This window comes from Mustela erminea, chromosome 13, assembly GCF_009829155.1.
Source record: "Mustela erminea isolate mMusErm1 chromosome 13, mMusErm1.Pri, whole genome shotgun sequence".
NCBI classification, from domain to species: domain Eukaryota; kingdom Metazoa; phylum Chordata; class Mammalia; order Carnivora; family Mustelidae; genus Mustela; species Mustela erminea.
The window spans coordinates 19,583,706-19,608,208 of record NC_045626.1 but is presented as its reverse complement, the minus strand read 5'-3'; the positions used below and the strand labels follow the sequence as shown (position 1 = coordinate 19,608,208).

Below are 24,503 nucleotides of genomic sequence, written 5' to 3'. Positions count from 1 at the left end.
ACAGGGTTATCAGGGATGAAGCCCCAGGTGCAATCTCTGGACAGTCTGTTCTTACACGCAGCTGATATCATTCTAGCTATTCAGTCACTTCCGAGTAGCAGAAAGGAACCAGCTACCAGTGGCAAGACTGTAAGCTCAGAGGTACACATCCAGGTACATCTCATTAAATAAATTCCATGATTAAAAGAATAAATACACTTCACCTACTGTGAAACTGTCATTTTCTCCATTTGTCTTGGACTAAAGCTGGGTCTTTCACTCTAAATCAATTAGCATGTTTGGGTGGAGATTCCATTGTGTAATGAAATAATATTCTAGACTAGAGATAGGATGCTTCATCTTAAATGAAGTTCTTGTTCTTACTTATAAATTAATAAGTGGCTAAAATTTTTATATGAAGTTATACATAAGGACAATTTGTTCCCAGTTGGCTAAATCCAGGATGCTCAAAATACACACTGAACCAAAACACTTCTAAAAATACACAAACGTTTTTCTTGGGGAGAGAAGAGGCAGAAATGATCTGTCATAGAAGACCATCCCCCCAAGAAGTGTCAGTTCTCAGTGAAGTCAACCAGTTTAATCTTAACTCATCATTGCTCAAGGGGCTTTGATTTGAAAAAAATAGGTCTTTGTCGAGTTTTAATTAATTGATGAATTTTTAATGAATTCAATTCCTAAGAAGGGCATGACCTTCAATATTCTCCACTTGCCTAATATTCCATTTGTTGAGGATCAGTTCAGCAGTCTTTTGCCCCATACACGACCTGAAAAGACCCAGGGAGATTCTGCCCAGTGGATTTCCCCGCAGAAGTGGCAGCATCTTACCCTGCATGAAGAAGGAGCTAGGGAAAGTGCTGGCTGCTGGTTTCGAGGAAGGGTAGCCTGGCGAGTCCCTATTGTAGTCGGCAGTGCTTGCTGATGGAGCATAAACCTGAGAAAGGAGAGACAATTTAGTGTTGCTTGCTGCATTGACCAAAGCACCTCAAGGTCCATTACGTGTTAAGAAGCAGGCACAAAATGCTACATTTCCATGTCCGTTCCAAATCTGACCAAACCCTACAACACTACCCCTTTCAGAACACAGAAAAGCAAAAAACAACAACAAAAATGCTGAGTAGATTTGTGTGACTGGAAGACCAGGGGCGGGGGATATTTTCCAGTTGTAGGCAAGAATACTGCAAATTATGTCTAGTTAAATATATTATATAATACCCATAGAGTTGTCCTAGCCAAGCATCTTTTTTTTTTAAAAAAAAAAAAAAAAAACATAGATGGCCTCTGAGGTCATGAAAGGTGCAAACAGAAGGGCACGCATTAAGCCTCTCCCTTTTACTCTACCTTTCAATTAAAATGTTCACATCTGAGAGAAAGAGACAGAGACAGAGAAAACGAATGCGCTATCCAGACCACAGAAAGTGACAAATACATCTTGGAATATTAAATTCCCATAGTGTCAGCTTTTTGCAGAGATGCATGAAAAGGACCATTAAAAGCCCAGATCTACATAGACCACCAACAATCGGTATGTACACAGGAAGCGGGGGGAGCACCCCTTTATAGTTCTTATTACATTTGTGTGTGCAATAAACTTAAAAAAGTGTGCCAAAATCCTAATTTACGGAACATTCGTTTACTAATACTCATGAGACTTGGGGAACCAGTCCTTTATAAAAATAGCCTGTGTATTTTCTTGTTTATGTTTCCTCTAAAGGAGACGGCATAGTCGAAAAGCATAAATTCATAAGGTATAGTTTAACTTTAATTGGTTCCCCCCCCTTGCCTTTCCTGCTAAATATAATTTTTTTCAAATCCCTATTTTCTTTTGCTCCGAAAGTTCCTCTCTCCAGATGGTCGGAGAGACTGAAACACTGTCACCCTCTTGATGAAAATGGATACCTTCCTGCCTCCATTTTGAAGCAGGCAGCGGCTCACAAAATTGGCAGTGAGCCTACAGTGATATTCTCAGGTCACAGTAAAAGAAAGAGAAATTCACCAATAAAAAGGCAACTGCAGAGTTACCAAAAAATACTCCCATTTTTTTTTTTAACTGAGCACCGAATAAACACCCTCAGAAAAATTATATAATTGCTCTCAGAACACCATGAATCACAAACTAAGCATTAATACAAGGTTTAGGATTTCACAAAGGATAGGTCCACAGAGACAGATGTGGGAAAATATGCATACACATACATACATCAAATAAATGCTACATGTGCCCCACAGTGCCCTTGAAAATTGGGAGGTCCTGGAGACGGAACAAAACAAAAACAAACCAGAAGAATCCAGGCACACGTTAGAAAACAAGGGTTTTCTGCAGTCAAGGAGGGAGACAAGCCCCTACTTCGTGGGCTATATTTCATTTTATTTTGTAATTCTCCTTGAATTTTCAATATATAAATGTCTATTTGCTTCTGTTTCCACAGGGCTTACAAGAAGGAAGACATCTTTTTTAAGCATCTTTAAGAGACAAAGAATAAACCTTAAGCCAGGAAATCTCCAAACAAATCAATATCCTTAAAGTTTTGTCATGCAAAACCCAGTATTTTCTTGAGAACTATATACAGCTAATAAACAGTTCGGAAAATACTACTGAATGTATTTAGAGAAGGTCTTGAGAGTAGGCTAAAAACATGAAATAAACATTACTGTCTAGGAAAATAGGAAATTGAAAATTAGAATATCTCATTCGATACAGCTACTCTACCTACCACCATGTACCTACGGTCCAGGCTACTAGCCAGACAGCGATTTGGGACAGCTGGTATTAACACAAGCTAAGTGTACTATGTGTCAGTCCCAAATTTTAGAGATCAGCATATTTACTATAAAGCTGAAAATAAACTCTGACCCATATTATGAAATGACTTTATATTTTAAAACAATTTGAGTAAGTTCTTTAGGATAATATGTAGTTTAATTTTAATTATACTCTACGACAATATCTTTTTTTTTAATTTTTATTTATTTATTTGAGAGAGAGATCGTGAGAGAGAGCATGAGAGGCGAGAAGGTCAGAGGGAGAAGCAGACTCCCCATGGAGCTGGGAGCCTGATGCGGGACTCGATCCCGGGACTCCGGACCATGACCTGAGCCGAAGGTGGTTGCTTAACCAACTGAGCCACCCAGGCGCTCCTCTATGACAATATCTTTAAATATGCCTATGATTACGTCAATACGATCTGAGGGCACCTAACAAGGTTCACCTTTTTCCCCCAATGTGGGCAGAATTACTTGATATTTCTTCCGGGAGAGAAGGATAAATCTTTGGTAATTCTGCCCACGTACAAGGAGGCTCTTGGACTATGAATTACGATCAAACTCAAAGATCTGAGAGTAAGATCACTCATCCCAAATTCATAAGCACCACCTGCATAACAAATATCTATGGGCTTACAAAGTTTTTAGGATATATTATACTATATACTTTCTATTTTTCTGGTGTTATGGTCAAATGAACACTTTTTAGATAACAGGAAAGTCTTATTATCAAGAAATAGGCCACGTTTATAGAAAAAAGGCAATTTCTGCATATTTTACAAATTTTCATTATACTGTAAATTTACGGATCAGGTAAAATGTTATTCTCTTTCCATTTAACATAGTCCATCTTTCCCATCACAAAAGTTATTTTTAAGGTGAGCAGCCTACAGAATTATTTATAGAAATGTAATCCATGAACAGAACTATTATACTTTTTTAAAAGATCCTAAAAATTTTATTTTTAAGAAATCTCTACATCCAATATGGGACTCAAACTCAAAACCCCGAGATCAAGAGTTATACGCTCTATCGATTGAGACAGCCAGACACCCCTATCCTTTTTAAAAATAGAAGGAATTAAAAAATTTATTTGGTTCAGCTCCCCCCTCATTTTAATTATAAGGAATTCAAAAATAGAATGGTGAAAGCCACCATTCAAGATTTGCAATTTGTGGGGTGCCTGGGAGTTAAGCAACCACCTTCGGCTCAGGTCACGGTCCCGGAGTCCTGGGATCGAGTCCCGCATCGCGCTCCCAGCTCCATGGGGAGTCTGCTTCTCCCTCTGACCTTCTCGCCTCTCATGCTCTCTCTCAAATAAATAAAAATAAAAATCTTTAAAAAAAAATTTGCAATTTGCCTGACATACACAACAAGCAGTTGCTCTTTCTTTAAAGATAGTGGTGGAGATGTAAGATGATATTTACGAAAACAGACTGATCATAACATTCATCCTTCACTTTATCCTTAATGTTTTCATCTCTAATAACCTGGATGACCAGCAAGCTGCGTTGCTATTTTTCACTTCAGTCAACTCTTTTGCCAATTTCTCCATGAAAAGACTCTAAAGTATGGGTTTCAATAATGTATTTAATAGAGATACTAAATTCAATAAGAAAAGCTCACATCCAATTAGTTTTGATTATTACTATTTTAGGTAACTGGAAAGATGATAAGTATTTGTTAACTAAAATAGTTTTTTATTTAACAGGACAATGATAAACATCCCAGATATCTCCAAAGAGTTGGAGTCATTTTAATGACTAATCTTAAAATATCAGGCCAGTGAAAAATGAAAGAAAAGTCCCAAACTCTAGTTCAGTGTACTGAAGTGACCCTACCTCTGAAACATGAGAAGAAGTCTAAAGGGAAACAAAGCTCTATACTTAGTTTTTCTCTGATAAGGTAGCTTAGATCAAGGTGACTTTTGCATTCTTATTCCTCTCACTAGAGAAACCAAAGAAGGGTGAAATTTTTGTTGCAGAATTGGAAATGAGGAAACTTGGCCAAAGCTCATAGGTTACTGCTCTTTTCGTGTACTGCTTGTGGAATAAAAGTTTCATGGGGAGCTAATAGCAAAGTATGGTTGATGCCCAAATTTAGCACCATTATCTTTTCTCTTACGTGTCAAAATCATAAATATAGAAATTCTGAGTTTAACCAATCTCTCCAGATAACACCAAAACCCTGAACTGATAAAAAATTAAAAATACATATTTTTTCATTTTATATATTAAATGTTTGTTGTAATCTGAGAAGAATTACTATATTACATTAGCTGTTCCATCCAATGTTCCTGGTTCTCCTTTGCTCAGTCATCAGAGAAATAATACAATACCTTCTTTTAAATAGAATCTCTGCCTATTAGGCCAGAAGAAAACCAAGCAAATCTGCAAAATGAAAGGAGCAGAATGCATATTCTACCTTTCCCCTTGATGTTCTCATTTTTATCTGTCTTGGCAGATCAGTTTCACTTATGAAGATTTCAAAAATAACAATGAGCCAATTGTTTAGGGTCTCTTGTAGAATAGCTTTCGTGCAAGGAGCTCTACACACTCTACTTCTGGTTTTCCTAAGGGTCATACAAGATGGTTATTATGAATAGCATCATTCCTATTTCACAGGGCTGAAGTATAGTAGAGAGATCAATTGCATTGGTCCAGACCAGCCTGGGTGTGACTGCAAGTTTCACCATTCATCAGTTAGACAACCTTGGACCTGTTCCTTTAACCTGTCTGGCCTCCAGATTCCTACCTGTAAGATGGGAATGGCAGAGCCTGCTATGCATAGTTCTTATGAGAATAAAGGTATGTTGTGTATCAAACTACTAGAAGAGTACGTGGCACGTATTAAGCATGCAAAAAAAAAAAAAAAAGGCCAAAACAAAACAAACAAACAAAAACAAAAAAAATCAGACAATAGGGTTAATCTTGTGCTGCTACTGTTTTTATTATCTGAAAAAATGCGACTCAGGAACATTAACCCACATTTTCTACATTAACCATTAATCTAGTGGTGAAGGCAGCATTTAAATGGGTCATCAGAGTCTATATTCTTTCCATAAAAAGCAATTCCTTTCTCTTAAAAAACAAAAAAAGAAAGAAGTGGTCTTTTTACACTATCAACACAAGGCTGTACTTTGACCACAGTTTAGAGAAATATTCTTTTGGGGATTTCATTATCACTTTTTAAGAAAATAAAATGTGATAAGACATGTTCATAGTAAAACCAATCTGTAGTAATGTTACTTGCTTCCTCAAGTGGGGAGCTAAGCTCTAAGGGGACAAAGAGAAGTGGCTACAGGTCCTGTGTCACGAGGTATGGAACTGAGGGAGGCTGGATGGTAACTGGTAGGATACACGATTCACCTTTAACATCCCTTACCATTACTACCCCTTTGGGATTCTGCAAGTACCTTTGGAGTATAGAATTTGCAAAGAGAAAAAGTTCAGACTAACTGGAACATTGTAGTCGAGACTTTCAGACTCTTAAAAAGAGTTGCTGTATGTTCCACGATGGGTGGAAAATAACAAAGCTAAATTATGCCTCTGGTGCCCATGTGCTAGCAAGGCTCACTTAGTAGTTTAGACCTTGGCAGATTTCACAAATATTCTAAACTATGACAGCAAAACAGTCAAATGCCAAGCATTCACAAAGGTAGGCATATGCTTTGATGCTTCCCAGCATCAATTGGGGAAAAGTATTTGGAGGGGGATCAGCTCACTACTCAGGCAACGGGGCTGGACCCTCAACTCTGAAAATTTTTGTTTGAAAGACGTGGGTTCTAGTAAGAGAAATGAAGGGCTCAGGGGCAGTGATACCTCCATATTCAGAAGAGTGAGTATGGACCCTATAATTGTGCCATGTAACCAAGGTAAATGTACATCGCCAACTGATCCATAAAGAGGGGGTAGATGTACTTAAAAAAGGCAATCTCCAGAGAATTCAGAAAAAGACTTGGCGTCATAGCAGAAATGACCCAGCTCTGGAGCCAGGCCGGCTGGGTTCCAATTCCAGCTCTCACAAGTAATTGTGAGCTGGCTGGTGATATTGCGAGTCTTAGTTTTCTCACTTGTGAAACAAGGTTAATCTTTTTGTGAGTGTTAGAGATCCTACGTGTCAAGCGTAATTCTTAATCAGTTGTGGGCACTCTGTAAATGGTAGTATTACTCACATCTTGTTGTAAGTGCTAGTCAGGACTTATAGCTACTTTTAAAAGTGTTTGGAATGGGGCTATCCAGTCAAGTAGCCATTACTAATATACAGTTATTTGAATTAAACTTAATTAAAGTTACATAAAGTTTAAATATCCATTCCCTTAGTCACACTAGATACAGTAGCCAAGTGCTCAATGGTCATATGCGGCCACTGGCTACCATACTGCATAGCACCAACATAGAACTTTCCCACTACGGCAGAAAGTTCTGTTGGAAGCACTGGCCTAGAGTCGTGCTTGTCTGTAAAAAGTCCTACTGAGCCGTGTATGTCACCCTCTATTAGAGCAGCTATGACAATAATGCCAGCTCATTTGAGATTTGATATTCCCTTTAGGCTGCAAAAGCAAGAACTCTTTTGGCGGACGAGTCGGAGAGGCAATTTCTAGGTATCCCTAGTCCCTAGCATACAGCTGGTGTTAATAAATGTTGATGCTACTGAAGGGTAGGACATTTAGTTTTATTTATTATGTTTAGAGTTCCTTGTACTATGACATATTTTTTTGAAGTCCTTTTTCAACCATCTGCCAAAATTCCTGCAAATTGTACCAAGTGGAACACGAGGCAAGAGTGTCTGTGACTCTGGGTTTCTGGAGATGGAGGAAGCAAAAGGGATCCTTCAACTGCAATTTCGTCCTTGGCCCCTCGTGTCTTTGGCAAAGGAATTATAGTTCGATGTGGTGTGATCACTTTTTCTACATGATAAAAGTTGAACAGATGTTCAAGTTTTTCTGATCACGTGTTTTCACATTATTGGTAATTGGGTCCCTCTATTCTACTCTCACTTCATTTTTATTACTTTTTCTTTTCCTTTTTTTAAATCTTTTTTATATGACTTCTTCACAGATGCTCCTTTCTCTTTTCATGCTACTTTTCCACCTGCTGCCTCTGTCCTGCTTTTTGGCATCATATTTTTAAAGCTCAAGTGCTTGCGATCTTACTTTACAAACGAGCAAAGGAAGAGGTTAATGGACTTACCCAAGGGCCTGGACAGAGCCCAGGGCCCCTGATTTTGTATCCAGTCCTCTTGGCACTCTCCTTTCTAAAAAGTCTTTTTAAAACTTTATAACTTAAATATTCTAATGGGCAGTAAAATGGCATAAAAGGTTAATAAATAGATTCAAGTAACAGAGTTGAGTAAGTTATTATAAGGTTTAAAGGCAGTTAATAATGCTCAAGGGCATAGAACAGTCAGGCAGTAAATAATCTGAGAGTGCAAAAAACCAAAACCAACAGCAAACTCCAGGAATAAAAATTATTCACCTGGTGTATTCCATACACCATTCTCCATACAGTGGATTCAAGTAAAGGAATGTTTTTTAGTGATAGAAAAATCCTACTTCATTTCCAGGTGATGGTTGAAGAAGAATTTGCATTATTGTCACATAAATAGGAAATCTTTTTAGAGATAACATATAAATGTCTGAAGTATACTGAAAAACTGATGGATATTTAATTATAAATGGAAAATTTCAAAGGTCGTAGGCTATTGAAATCATGAAGCTTATACAGGAATTAACCAAATAGTTCTAAATGCCCTAAAATCACTTCTGGTAAGAAGGTTCCCACCCCCAAACTCTCTTTATAGGTAGTCTGGAAAAAAAAAATCACAATTATCTAAACATGTATAAAATGTAGCATTAGTGTATATGATATTCCTATTTTTCCCACTAAGAAGCAATTACCTGAGTTCACTCTGCTCTATTCATCACAAAAATATGTATATGATCCCCCTAAAAGAAATCCCTTAAGTATATAATATATATATTTTTAATATTTCATGTATTTATTTTGAGAGAGAGCACACCAGCGTGCATGCACATGTGCACAAGTAGGAGTGGGGGAGGGTCAGAGGACGAGGGGGAGAGAGAGAATCTTAAGCAGGCTCTACGCTTAGCGCAGAGCTTGATGTGGGGCTTGATCTCATGATCCTGAGATCATGACCGAAGCCGAAATTAAGAGACAGACGCTTAACCGACTGAGCTACCCAGGCGCCCCCAGTATGTAATATATTTATCTAGAACACATCACTTTGAGCACACATCCATGCGCCCCATCACAAACATCACATGCATTTTTCCACTCTTCTAAAGAACCAGCTCAGTTTTGATGACCTGTACATGATCAGAGCAGTACAGGAAATCTGAAGCTACGTCCTGTAAAGGAACTAGAGCCAAGAGTTTTACTCTTCTCAGCCACCAAACTTCCTTCTCTGTGTGAAGAAGTAGTAAAATTGTAAAAGTTTTCACTCCCTTCTTTGTTCGTGTCTTTACCGATCAAATTCTGTAACGGGCAGACTTCACAAAGTCCCCAAACACAACAACAGGAAGGAGAAGGGCGTTGAGTGATGCTTAAGGGATCGGGCCCCGGAGCTGGGGAAGCAGGCGCAGGTGGTGGGCTGCAGGTAACGCGTTTCTCTAGAAGTGCACCCAACCTATGGCAAGATCAGCGATTACGCAGCGAAAAGGTGAGCTGGTCCCATTATTATGTGCCTCCTGCATGCAAGCTCCCCAGGCGCTACGAAAAACTTGGTGCTCTTTATGGGCGGGCAGCCCACATTGTTCTTTCCTCAAATAAAAAGGTCAGGATAATTCTTGTGTTTTTTTATACAGCTGGCTATAGTGTATTTTTCAAATCCCCCAATCAAATTTCAAACCCTAAAACTAAAATGAGTCCAGGTAGCCTTTGAGATGTATAAAAATTTACAAGGGAGAAAAAAAAAAACCCTGCTTCGATTTTTTAAAGAAGCACTAAGAAGTACTAATAGTTGTACAATAATATTATTGTAATTTAAATCTACACAGTATCCTGTTATTTTAGAAAGATTTTCAATGTGTTATCATTGCAAACCTAAGACAGTAAAACAAATAGGAGAGGTATGATGGAGCTTAGGCTACTGTGATATCACAGGTGTACTGTGATATAGAACATTTGAGACTTTTAGTTGTTTTCACATATTATCCTACAACCATCTCAGTGATGCATGCACAGAGTTGCCAATTAGAAACAAAGAAAGGAAGTCATGTATTAGGGTATCATCGCTTAATGCTCTCCAGAAGCAAAAAAGGACCTGGTCCCAATGCCTGCCAGCCTCAAGCTCTTGTCACCCTTGGCATGACAAAAATCATGACAAAGATAAAAACAGCTAACACTTTACTTAGGACATGCCAGACACTATTCCAGGAAAAAAAAAAAAAAAGTACATATACTCACTTTGTACACTCAAAGTGCTGTTTGATTATTGAAACAGTTTTATAAATAAGGACTCTAAGAGAGACGTTATATAACTCACTCAAAGCCACACAGCTCGTTAAGTGGCACACTGGGCACATTGCGTAGGTTTGTTTCAGAGTTTGAGCTGTAACCACGATTCTACAACATTATCTCTTAATAGCTAAGAATTCCATCCAGGGTGTTCGTGGACTCCTACCGACACCCAGCTCTGTGAATCCGGGGCCTCGTACATCCACGCCCTGACCTTCTAGCAGCCAGGTGGCTGAGAGTGCCGCGTCCATCCTTCTTGTTCAGTAATACTGATGTCGGAAAGAAGGCGAGTGACCTGCTGTGGGTTACGGGGGCACTTAGTGGTGAAACCAGACCCAGGCCTCAAAACCAAGACACTCAACTGATAAAAAGCACCCCATTACAACGTCGAGCATTCCAGTTTAGTTAGTATAGTTTAGTTAATATAGTTCCATCTACGTGTACTAGCCTCTGGCTCCAAATACTTCTTTTTATTTTTACACCTGCATTTCTCTTGCTCTTGGCACGACGTCAGCAGACGCTGAATGTTTGCTATTACTTTCAATGTGGTGTATCACAGGAATGCCCACTGCCAACATTCTGAGTACCTTGGCCCTAGCTGAGAATGCCTTAAACTGATTAAGTTACACCTGGCTAAAGATCTCTTGAAACACTTAATTGCATAAAATTTGGTCCAGGTGAAACCGGACTTCTTCCTGGTTGCATTCCTTCAGTTACTTACTCACGTGGGACTTGGTCTCACAGGCTCAGGACCCTCGCAGATGCAACTGTTAAGTGCATCACAATTCTTTAATATATTCCAAACACCTAACCAATTTGTTTCTAAGCTTTTATTTATTGAATGCTCATCAGAAATTAAAGGTACTGTTAAGAAGAACACGACTTTCAATTTCTATCAGTTACGATACCTAGTTATTTTAACCCTTAACCGGATGTAACTGAAGGACTTCGATCTCTGCCCCATAACATCAAATTCATAATTGTTCATTATTTCTAACAGATCATATCTCATCTCAACAGAACTGACTACCACCAACCACAGAAACAACAAGGTTTAACCAATATTATGAAAATATGTGCAACTGTGTGTGTGTATGTATTTGAATGAATACAAGAGACACGCCAAACTAAGAATAACATCATAAAATAGAGAGAAACATTCATTGTTCTGCCAGAACAGGTTTTAGTGCTCTTCTCTATGTTTGAGGGCTGAGCTTGTGTGAGGAGGTGGAGACAGTGACCTATGATGGTCCATGCTTTCTAAGAGTATTCTCGGCCCTTTCCCCTTTGAGCCCAAGGCCAATAGGTTGATGCCTGAAGTCTAGAGCTGACATCCTTCAATGGACGTTAATAAGCTTGTCTTTTAAGAAGGGATCTAAGCTCAAATAATTTTGGGTTCCATTGGAATGAACATATAACTTCAATGCTGCAGACCTTTGTCAATGACTATTACCATGAAATCCTACGTCCCTGGAAAAACCTTCACAGTCACAAACCCACTTTTCAACATACCTCCAATCATCAGAAAATGTTATCTTCTGCCGGGAGCTATTACAATTCAACATGATGAGGTCTCAGATCTTTTCTCAAGAAGTACTTTTTAGAAAGAATGAGAGAAAAAGTGAAGGGGGCAGAAGGGGACAGGGGGGCTTTACAAGAAGGAGAAGAACCACCAAAGAAAAACACGGACTATGTTATAGTTTGACCTTGCACAACCTACACGTGCTATTCCTATTCCTCAAATCCAGGGTCTTCAGGACTGCCTGTGTGCATAATGAGCACAGAGGGCCAGAGAGCCATTATCCCTAAGTCAACATTCTTTCCCAGGAAGCCAGAAGAATTAGAGAGAAAACTGTGTCAGACCAAAGCTGAATGACCCTTTCAAAAGCAGAGACATAAGCAAGAAGAAGAAAAAAAAAAAAGATAGTAAGACCAAGGTTCTAACTGATATTGCAAAGACAAGAAGAATGATCAAAGAAACAGTTCACCAAGGGGGATATGTACTTCTTCAGACACCTTCTTTGCCATGAACTTAACAGTACAAAAGGAAATTTGGTCTTATTCTATAATTAGTCATCAAAAAAGTTCATATCTTTGTAATGTTTTAAATTATAAAGACTTTTTGGGACATTGGTGGCTCACTCTGTTAAACATCTGCCTTCAGCTCGGGTCACGATTCCGGGGTCCTGGGATGGAGCCCTGCATTGGGCTCCTGCTCAGCAGGGAGCCTGCTTCCCTCTCCGTCCCACCACCCAACTTGTGCGGTCTCTGCTGTACACATGCTCTCTCTCTCAAATAAACAAAATCTTAAAAAAAAATTTCTGTCTCCATTATCTTATTTAAGAATAATTTTGAGATAGATTATCTATCCAAGCAGTCGCCCACCTCAGCCATCTTACATAGTAGGAGACAAAAGCTGAGAGAGCTTTTACAGGACTGGTGGGGACAGGAGGTGGCGGGCTATGATCTACGTTGGTTTTTTTCATTCCAAATCCCAAGTCAGAATTGTTAGCACTTGATCAGAATGTCCTTCCAAATCACCTATGGTCTAAGGAATCCAGAGAACTAATTTTTTATATTAGTAAATGCTATCTACTACTGTTAACTAGAGTTAAAGATGAACACTATGCTGTGGTTTGCAGCATCGAGCTTAACATCTGATGCTTCAAACAGATGTCATCATCTTCTGCTTACTGAGAGTGTTGTTATGAATAGTGAGTTTCCAATTTGGTGAAGTTCTGAACAGGAATCCTCGCCATGGTACACTGTACATTCATGACCCCAACCTCCCTTTCACAGAGGTGGAAAAAAATCTCAAATTTTCTTTCTTCTGCCAAAACATATGGCCCTAACTCCTTTCAACTGAAAACAAAAGCATGAAACAATTACCAAATATAAGACTGTGGCACAGACGGCAATGAAAAGAAAAAAGTAAATGAATTTTCAATATCTCTGTCTAACCAACCACCTCCTTATCTGTTATCCATTCAAGGACCTGCCCCTCTCTCACGCGCAGGGCACTTTCAGGTAAAATCAGTCAGCGGTATTCACTGATGTGAACAGAAATTTTAGCTAGCACAAGGCTAGGGGCTTTGGTATATTTAAAAAAAAAAAAAAAAAAGGTCTCTAGAATTGTCATCAGGACCCAGTTGGGAGACCTCAGATATACAATAAGCAACTTGAAGACATATGTAAATGAGTAGTATTTGTACAAAATGTTTATGCCAAAGAAATGTAAAGAGAATTATCCAAGGTTACTCAAAGACTTCTTCCTTTTTTTATGAAGATTTTATTTATTTATTTGACAGACAGAGATCAGAGAGGCAGGCAGAGAGAGAGGAGGAAGCAGGCTCCCTGTTGAGCGGAGAGCCCGATGTGGGGCTCGATCCCAGGACCCTGGGATCATGACCTGAGCCAAAGGCAGAGGCTTTAAACCACCGAGCCACCCAGGCGCCCCTATTCAAAGACTTCTTGAGGACGTATGGGCTTAATAAAGAAGGGAAATAATATTCCTTAAAGGGAACTGGGCAGTAGAAGAACAAATTACCACCAATAAGCAGTTCCTCTTCAGGAACATTTAAAATATTAAAGGGCGCCCGGGTGGCTCAGTCGGTTAAGCGTCAGACTTTGTTTTGGCTCAGTCATGACCTCAGAGTCATGAGATCTAGCTCTGCATTGGGCGCCAGGCTCAGTGGGGAGTCTGCCTCTCCCTCTCTCTCTGTCGCTTGTGCGTGCTTGTGTTCTCTCTCTCTCTCACTCAAAAAAATATATAATTAAGTTGACTTTCTCTAATATTTGAATTTCAGACACTTTTCTCATCTGATCTAATTTTTCTTAATTTTAAAGATACATGGTTTAAAGATCTGTGGCTACCTCAAATATTTTTCTGGACTAATAAGGGTATAAATAAAGATAAACAACAGTAATTACTTTGACAATAAAAATTACAGAAAGAATGTTCCTTTGATGTTTATCTAAGAAATGAAACCTTTGATACCTAAATTACTTCATTCAATAAATTTGAATCTTCAAAACTAGAAATGTAAAATCCAGATGATTGCTTAATATTACGATAAAGGAAGCAGTTTAAAATTCTCAATGTTGATGAAATTAATGAGGGAATTTTTTACAAGAAGAGGAATTTTGCATAATAAAAGGCCCCGAATTGATTTTTGACTTTTCTTTTTCCTTGATAAATTATTATCTAAGTGAGAACTTAAGAGAAATACAGAGAAATGTTAAAAAGAAGCAAGGGATACTTCCTTTTTTCTTCTACCTGATGGGAAAAAAATCCAATAAATAGCCCTTTGCTTATATAAGTATGATATATTAGGTCCTTTGTCTGGAAAATTTCCTTGTCATAGGTAGATCTGGAATTTCCTAATCTCTAGATAGATGGATTAATTGTCTACCGTGTGTGTTTGTGTGTGCCTGTGTGCATGTATATTTGTGTATACTGTGATAAAATTACAGGTTTATAGAACACGGCGGCAGGAACTGTTTAATGGGTATAGGGTTTCCTTTGGGCCTGATGGAAATGTTCTGAAACTAGACAGATGTGGTTGCTCAACATTGTTAATGTATCAAATACCACGGAATTGTTCTTTTTAAAATGGTTAGTTTTATATCACGTGAATTGCACCTCAACCAATGCAAACAAAACAAAACACAGTAAGCAGGCTCCTAACCTTCCTGCTGTCCTTCACAAAAAAATTAATGAGGGCCCATCTGCAGGGAGATGGTATTCTGGTAGTAGAGGACTAATGAAGGGTCAAACTTCTTAAGCAGTATGTCTTGTCATCTGGTGCTAGAGGGAAAATCTAGGCAAATAACGTAGCCTCCTCAGGAGAGCGGTCTTTCCACTGAAATAAAAACTTATTTCTCACTCATGATCTCTTTGTCAGCAAACTCAGTGCTCTTCATTCTACCAAGATAACTTACGGCTTAATGGGAGCCTACATATGCCTAACTTATCAAATTGTACATTCAAACATGTATGATTTGTTGTGTATCAATTATATCTCAATAAATCAGTTAAGAAGTTTAAAAGAAAAAAGATGAATTTAGTGATTCTTCCTCATCGCCAAAATATTTTAAGTGAGTTAACTAGCTATAAACAATGGTCTCTAATGTGCTCTAAGAGCAGGAGACCGTCTTTCTATTTTTGGTTCTACTGCTCATTAATTAACTACAGGTAGGTCCTTAACCTCTCTTTCAATCTTATGGTAGTTATTTGGAAAGTAGAGATCATAACATCTGCTGCTACACAGAGATGTGGTACAAATAAGATCATGGCGCTGAGAAAGCACCTTGAAAAAATAGGGACCTCAAGGTATCTCATTTGTATAGCAGGTTTGGCACCCTGATGATGCTTGACATATTTTTGATGGTGACGAGTCTGTTTTCTTTAGTGGAAAACCTCTTGATATGTTGAACAACCTATTCAGCGCTTGTCTCTAACAGGTGCAATCAGGAAGGCTACTAATGATGTAACACAGACGGGATCATGGACCAAAATCCTTTCACAAAGAATGAGCTCAATACGTTTTCATCAAACATATTTCATCTTCTAAACTTTCCCAGCACTTTACCTTAGAAATGTGTAAATTTTATGAAGTATAGAAGTCTTTCCTCCCAGGAAACATGATGGGCTCCTGGGGGGGGAGGGGGTGGAGGATGCCCACAGCAGGTGCCCAAGAAATAGTCACTAAGCAAACAAGAGAAATAGCCAAAGTAAACGAGGACCAATTCCTTCCTTCGCTTAAAAGTTTACACAGCAGATTTTTAGCACTGAAGGGCCTTAAAGAGCTATACCTCAAGTATCTTTGTAGAGAAAAACTGTCCTCTGAATCACGAATGGCTTCTTGAAGGTACTGCCCATGAGGCTGAGCCCCTGGCCTCTTACTAGGAAGAGGACATCGCGTGGCGATAACACATCATGGGTAAGATCATACACGGCCACTGCACAGACATTCAGCACTGGATGCGCAGAACGTCTCAAGGAACTTGTGTCGAATTTATGAATATCGCTGACCTGCTCTACTTGTGGTATCTGTTCCTTAGTTGCTCTGTCCACCTTTAAAAAACAAAGACTGCATGAAACTACCACAGAGAGTCAGTCTGCGACTTTAATGTTCCCAAAAGAGGTTGAGACACTTAAACAGAAGTCACAGATAGGTTCAGAGCACACCTCACCTTTAATGGTGTTTTCTACCATTTCCATCTGATAGGAACCCCCAAACAGACTAAACTGTGAAAAGGAGGCATAACTCAGACTATAAATCAAGGTGCACCCACTTTGTTAAAAGCTCTCCCTTTCCATCTTGCCATCGGATTGTCCTGCTCTTTCATAGTTCTGTTCAGATCTGTTTCATCTCATTGGTTTGCAGGGGCTCATTTTCCCCTTTGCATGTCTTCTATCTTGTGTTGCTATCTTCTGTTTTATATTTATGATGTGTTTTCCCAAATACGTTCCAGTTCCCTGGGGGGGGGGGGGGCGGGTGTCTCATTCTCTTTTCCTTCACTCTGTTGGGTGGATAAGATGCCTGATGCTCATTTTCAGGTGATGATGATGATGATGGCAATGACAGTGACAATGATGATGGAAAAGCAGCTGGTGGTGCCCTTTCTCCACTTCTTTACTTTCCCTCCACACCCACAACCCCAGTGGAACTGCTCAAGAGCTCCTGGCTACTGCCCAGGTCAAGATGCCCAAGGTCATCTTTTTCTCTCAACGACCTCTGACACTGTTGACTACTTCTTCCTTCCAGTCAGATTTGCTTCCCTTAGCTTCTCTGACCGGGTTTTCCTGGTCGTCCTGCTATCCCTCTCGACTTTTAAATTCAGTGACCTCTTGAACATACGCCTTGAAGGGCTCCTTATTACAGTCATGATAAGATCTACACTTCTTAATGGGGTACACAAGGCGCTTTATGATCTGGCCACTGCTGACCTTTTCAGTCCCATCTCTTCCTACTGTCTTTGGCACCATGAGCTCCAGTCATCCGAACTACTTTCAGGAAACAGTATACGCCGTGCTCTTCCTGGATCCAGCATTTTGCTTGCTTAATACCCATTCATTCTTGGGCCCCGCTTCCTCCAGGCCAAATGTGGGACAGGCGCCCCTCCTGTGTCCAACCCTAGCAGTCTGTGTTCCCCCATCAGTGCATTTTCAAACTACATTGGAGTTGTCTACTTCCTTGTCTATCTCATGTCTGTCTTGTTCAGAGCTATATTCTAGTACCTTACTCATGCCAGGCACTGAAGTTTCTTACCACCATCTGAGTGGAGGAATTAGGAAAAGTACTTTAAAATGTTTGTTTTTTTTTTTTAATTTTAAAACAACCAAACTCATTTCCCTATAAAATAAAATCCACGCTCTCTAAAACTTTAAACTGGTAATCTCAGATGATGGCACTAGTCCAAAGAACAGATTAAAGATTTTGTCCAAGGACACTTCCGTGACTTGCCTTCAGTGGGTAAAGCCTGAAGCTACAGCTGTTTTTGTTCCCTAAACTCCCCTGTAGTCCCACCTGGTACTTAAAGCCAGATGCTGAAGAACAAGATATGGAGAGGAGAAGATAAGAGGTCTCTAAGGTCTTTGCAATTGTCCCAGGACTTAGAATTCCGGCTCTCTATAGTACATTGTGGAAAAGAGAAGGCAAACTCCTACCACCTACAGAGAAGGCCACATAGCTCAGGAGTGAAAAAGAATAGGACCTCTGAGTGTGGTAGCCTGTGGTTGGGCTACCACCTAATGTCAAGAGAGGGAACCATGTATCTTCATGAGAGTTTTACCTACAGTAGCTAATCACTTTGATTTAATGGGCAACATCAATTCCAGGGATAGTTGTGTGGTTGTTTTTTTGTTTTTTTGTTTTTTTTTTTTAAATAATGATGCTTTCCTTCTGTTGCACACCAGTCATGCCACAGAGGGCCATACCCAGTATGACTGTTCCTAAAGGTGAAATGATCTGTGGTCTTTCCTAAAAAAAGTCTGCTGTGCACCAACTGAGTGAGAAAATGCTAAGATTTGCATTTTCTTGAAATGTGATGCTATTTTTGAGTTTCTAATTGAAAAAATTTAAACTGCTAGTAATTAAGTGTGGGGGAGCACACCAAAGGTGGCTCGCATTTAGGCACATGGTAAACCGATTTGCCATTGAACTGGGAGGCTAATGTTCAGGCTGGGTAAGCCCAGCCATGTCTGTGTTTGTTCAGTGTCTCATACTATTTTTTGAATGTCATGGGCTCAGCAAAACCCAAAACACATTTTCTCAGCACTTCTCTCTATTTTCCAACCCATATGTATTTCGAGAGACGTTTTAATTCATATGTTTCTGATTTATTTACATGCAAGTCATCAGAATGTTGTTTTGTGCAAACTATTTGATGTCCAGGAAGTCTGTTGAGCCTCTCCTTTGAGGTTTTTTTTTCCTCTCCTAGGATCAGGAAGCCATGATTTGCAAATAGTTAAAAAAAAAAAAAAAAAACCTCATCAAAATCTCCAATATTTTTTACTCAAAGGTTCAAATTTTGTTCAAAAGGAGGTGGCGTAAAGTCAGTACAGTTCTGCAGTTGGCAGACCTTGCATTTTCCTGTTACTAATTGACATTGCTCTTCAAGATGGTAGTAATGTCTTCCTTGTGGACATAAAAGTGCATATTTGCAATGTATGAACAAGAACAGGTCCTAAAGAGAGGCGATGAGCTCTTCAAAGATTAAGTGAATGTGTTCTGCAACATGGTATCTGGGGCCAGGGAGGGGGTCTCCACATCTAGAAAGAGGAAATAGTTATCACTTTTCCAAGAGTCCTGAGAATTTTTCATCCTCCTAGGGACTTCTCAGGTAATCGCTTTCCTCAACTTATAAAAGTAACACTAATTCAAGTGTGATCTGATAGCGGCTCACATACATTTAAAAAATCACCATAATATTACATTCTCCATTTGTGAGTGACTACAAACCAAGGAAGGAAGGAAGGAGAAGAAAGGAAGGTCGTAATTTTTATTGCTTCCAAGGAATGAGTTAGTTTGAGGATCCTTTTATTCAGACTTTTGACCAAACAGACTTTCTTTTTCTTTGATAAGTATGAAGACTGTTGCAGCCTAGACTACTGATGGGTGTCTACATAAATTGGACCATTTAAAAAGATACTCCAAAAGGTAGAAATATTTTAGAAGACTGAATCAAGTTTCAATAGGGAGTAGTTTTTAAAGTAGCGGAAATTTTTTAAAAAAAGAAATTGTATTTAAAAAAGTTTCTTCCCCTGCAAACTTATCTAAATGTCAGTCCCAAAACCAAATTAATGCTGGGCAAGAGGCATATAGCTGGTATATAACACTATCTCATGCCTCTGTAGTGTGTCTCTAAAATATAAACCCACATTTCCCATGAGACTCTTTGTCCTCTGTTGGGAGGACAGATTAGGAATGCTAGTTAATCTGAGCAGGGATGGACAGATTTCTACCTGTGCTGCCTTTCAAAACTGAGATATCTCTCTTCCCTAAAACTCTTTTCCATTTTCCCATTTCAAAACCAGAATGGTTAGGGCTAAAAAGATTCAAAAAGTCTGCTCAAATCAAATATCTCCCCAGCACAGCTGCTGTTAAGTGACCCAACAAGTTCTAAAACAGGTTTACAGCCCATACATGACATGATTTTGCTATGAGTCCTCAATACCATATATTTCAGGAAAGCAACAATTTTTTTTTTTTTTAATCACCAAACTGGACTTCTCAGTACATCAGTCTTCAAAAGCAGCTAATATGGAATGAGCAGCAAATAGAAATGTTAAGTCTTAAACTGTCAGACTGAATATGGTGATTTAAGGTCATAATATGTGCCCACTATCAGTCCAATAGCCAAATAGCCACTATTAGAATACATGACTAGAGCACATCAACTAATCACTAGTTACTGCGAATTCAAACACAGCTCAGAGGACAAAACTGTAGGAAGATTGCCAAATAATAAAATACAATTATTATCAAGACAGAAGGAAGGAAGAAAGGGATAGAAAGAAGGAAGGAAGGATGGACGGACGGACCGACACAACCATTTAGCAACCTAATCTGTATATTATAAGGACCTACTTGGGTAAAGAGAAATGTACCCTTGGGCAAATATCTTAAGAAACAGTCAACTGCCATTGTAAAATTATGGTCTGTTTTATCTACAGAGTCTATCACACAGACAACTCCTTATAATTTAAGTCAACAACTAAAGTTTTTAGTTTTTACTGCCTTTCGATAAAGATCAGCTCTGAGGTGGAAATAAATATGAGGTGTGTCAAGTATTATGGCTAAGTTTCAATGGCTGGCCTTCAGAACCAATAATTCACCTCACACTTGAAAAACTTTTTTTTGGGGGGGGACCATATTTCTACATTTTGGTCCTGGTTCATTGGTATCCAATTTAAAAGAAGGAAGATGATAATAGAAACATTCACTCATGAGAAACCAAATTACCTTATAAAACTATATAAATTCCTAATTGTGAGTAATATTTTGAAATGCAAGAGTTGAAGTAAAAAAGTCTCAGCCTCATGGCTATCCATCTGTAGAACAGATTACAAGACACGTGAATTTGAGAGCATTATAGAAAAATGTTACTTGGAAAGAAAACATTTTCATGGGTAGCATTAAAAGTGTCTATCGTGTTCTTTTCCCCTCTTTGCCTTTCTGTTCCCCAATATTAGACCTTCCCTTGGCAAACTCACAGATGCGATCCCCTGCTGTGTAGCAGTAATGAGGAGCCTCCCCCTGGAAACCCCCACTGTCAGAGAGAAATCACCTTGGATGGGAGAGATGGGTCTCCAGCATCTCCCTTCTGAAGGGAAATGTTCATATAGACCTACGCACCCCAACTAGCTCCTCCATTTTATGGCCTGAGACACACAGGAAAAGAGAACCTCAAAGAAATCCTGCCTGTGTGCAGCATATGCTCAAACAAATTCAAAGAGGCATCCTAGATGAAATGCTCATGCGCTCTCTCTCTCTCTCTCTCTCTCTCTCTCACACACACACACACACACACACACACACCCCAATCTCTATCGCTGCCATTTTTCAGTGTCATTTCAATGGTTAACAACCTGAACTAATAGCCATTTTAAAACATGTCCCGAGCTTCTGGAGAGAACCCACTCCCCAACACCCATTTGTTTTTTGACTTTAGTATAATTCTGACCATCCTGATGGACTGACCGGCTCTGGGATTCTAACACGAGAGTGGACAAAATTTTTTTGTTGTTTGTTTTAATTGAAGGTCCTTAATGTGGGCCACATGTTTCTGGCGGTGATTTGGAAGTACAGAGAGGAGGCAGGGGCAGGGAATGCAAAGTGGTAGAGGGCTGGGGAGGGGAGGTTGTGGGGGGGAGTGGGGAGGGGCTGGATGATGAAAAGACCAGTTCCACAAGCAAAGCACATTAGCAACCCAGAGTGGAAAGGGCCGGAAGGAAAACCCACCCACCTCACCCCTGCGTTCATTCTATCAACCTGCAATTGCTGCAATCAAAACCATATGTCGGTTCTTCCAGATCTTTCTCACAGGACAAACATGCAAAGGGCCTCAGGCCTGGCGTTGCCATCAAATGGTAATTGATACCATATGAGCCACAAAATAGAAAAGCACATGCAAACAGCAACCTCTCTCGCTGCAACCCCCCCCCACCTCCCAAACCCCTCCTCGGCCCCTTGAGAGGGATGAAATTGCAGGTCTTGCCGGGCTGCTAAGTGCACGGTGCACCATGAAAAACAAGTGTATGCAGCTCCAGGAACCACCTGTAAATCAGAGAGAAAGGAGGGTCCGCTAGCCCAGAGCCGGTCCCAGAGAACAGGCGAAGGCGAAAGGTCACCCCAGGTTAACACAAGGTCATCGATCACGGGGAAAAATGAGCACAGGTGTGAAGCAGATCACAGGCCTGCGAGCAGGGAATGACCTCCCCGTCCCACGGCCACATCCGGCCTGGAGAAGCTGGTGCCCGCTAAGCCACATCTGTCTTCCTCTCCTGAAAGTGAGATAGTGGGAAAGTGGAAACCGCTCCCCAATTACAAGGCAATTAGAAGGCAAGAGACTCCAGTCCCGCATCTGCCGTCCCCTTCTGCGAAGCTCTTTCTGCATCCCATTGTTTTCATCGAAGGAAAAAAATATCCAGAAAACCTGCTGAGCTGGAGGTCCTGGCAGTGGCTGGGCGAATGTAATACAGTAGGTGAAACACGTCTCTTATTTCCACCGACACTGACAGACCACAAGTAGCGCGCAGCTCTCGCCTCTGCATCTATGTATTTTCTTATTAACTCGATCAGGCAGAAATTTGCAGAGATTTGTTTGGATTTAGAAGTCACAACAGAATGTCAGTTTTACAAACCAAGGCTCATTCTGTGGTGAAATGTACAGCTCTGGACCCGACCATTCACCGCACACATCTCTCTGCCCCAATTCCTTCAGCAGCCGCTTCTGAACACACAACCAACCGACTTACTCTAAACACACGCAACGGGTCTAATTTTTCCTCCTTCTGCCTATCCCATTATATGTGATATTTTAGTCTTATAGACCTTATGAAGTTTAAATATTTTCCAGATGGGACCAGGGAGTATAGAATCCTGTAAACACTCTAAGTTATAAAAAGACCAACCAAATACTGAGAACAGAAGAGAAAGACGATAGAGTAGTCTCCTCTTGCGAGCAGGAACCTCATGAACAAACACCGCAAACTGTAAGGGTGGGCAGATACCAACTCGCTTCTCCTTCCCCCCATATTCTCCAGGATTGGCTGATTCATCCTTCTTTAGGTTATGTCTATTTATATCTATTCTCATTAAAGCATCTCCCCCCCCCCCAAAAGACGATTCGAGCTCCATTTACAATTCAGTACATCTCCACAGTTAAAAAGAAAAGCATCCTTGCAACCCAAAGAGCACAGTCCCACAGAGGGATAGGGAGAAGGCCTGGCCATTGGGTCCCTTTGCCCAGATTCTCAGCAGTCGTCTCTTCCTGAACGTGTGGCCACAAAAATCCCTGGATAAGGGGACGTTTCCCAAGGATCCTCAGCCTAGAGGCGACGCAGGGCCATTCCTAATGACGCTCAGCACCGATCCAAGAGAGAGAGAAGTGAATGCACGAGGGGAGTAAAGTGACAAGGGCAGGGGATTAAAATGAAACTCCTGCCGCATGGCAGGGGAAAGAAGTAGGGCAAAGCAGGTGGGCAGCGTGGAAGCCAAGCGACACAGGGGAGCTCACGAGGGGTCCGATCAGGCAGGCTCGGGATAACCACTCTGGGGAGACTCGGACCTTACCTCTGCTTTCCCTTCGTGGTCCAGTCAACAGAACCCTGTATCTGAGAATCTGCATTGTTTAAATTTCAGCCTGTGCTGCTGTTTGATTGGTCGGACATGGCTGGCAGCATCAGAACTGCAGTCTGACAGACAAGGAGCAAGCGGGACCACAGCACAGAATTCATAATGGGAGGGAGAGAGGGAACTTCATGCTGGATATATGAACTCAGACCCGCAGATGTCTGCCGCAAGGCCTGGGGCTCGCCTAGGGGTGGGAGGGCCTAGGAAGGGACTGGGAGGAGGGCAAGGAGAGGGGGAGGTGGGACAAGCCCAGCCGCCAGGATGACCAAGCACGAGGCCTCCCCTGGATGGAGCCGCATCTGGACCACGTTTAGCAGCGTCCCTCTCGCCACTCCCAGTTCCTCCCGGGGACACAGGAGGCTTCTCTCCCTCAGTGCCTTCTTCACAGGGGCAAAGTGGGGTTTCCGGTTTGGGATATGGTGGTTGTCCTCTCCTTCCCTTGTTTTTCAAAATTGCTGACATTTTCCAGAGGACACAGAAGCTGCTAACGAGAAGCCAGTGGACGAGAGCCTGCCATCCAGATTTTTCCTGGAGACAGGAAAGGTCTCCAACGTGATGACACGCTCTATCGGACAGCAAAAAGGCCAACAGGAGGAGAGAAGACAAATGTACAGGGTTGGGAAATGGTGAAGTGGCTGGAGAAAGAATGGAGCAGAGAGAAAAGAAAGGAAAAAGCTTGAAACGGGGGAGGACGGAGGTGGGGTGTGTCTTCATTCTGACCCAAGTGCCTGTTTGCCTCCAGGCCAGCAGGAGCCACTGAGAACAACCGTGGTTGGCCAGAGATCACTCTCTACTCTCGCCATCTTGCTCCCGGGAGACACACACACACACACACACACACACACACAGCCTGAACCAGTCGACCAGCCAACAGGTATGACTGAATTTACCTGCTATAAAT

The 24,503-nt window shown here is 40.7% G+C and overlaps 1 protein-coding gene across 15 annotated transcripts in view; it reads right to left on the bottom strand.

Moving 5' to 3' along the window:
- The window catches only part of TCF4 (transcription factor 4), a 348,714-nt gene that overhangs the window by 50,536 nt on the left and 273,675 nt on the right, over positions 1–24,503 (bottom strand). For all 15 annotated transcript variants that reach the window (XM_032311422.1, XM_032311430.1, XM_032311426.1 and 12 more), the window contains one exon: positions 829–934. In XM_032311422.1, coding sequence (XP_032167313.1) covers positions 829–934 — 106 coding nt within the window. The remainder of the gene's footprint in view (positions 1–828; positions 935–24,503) is intronic.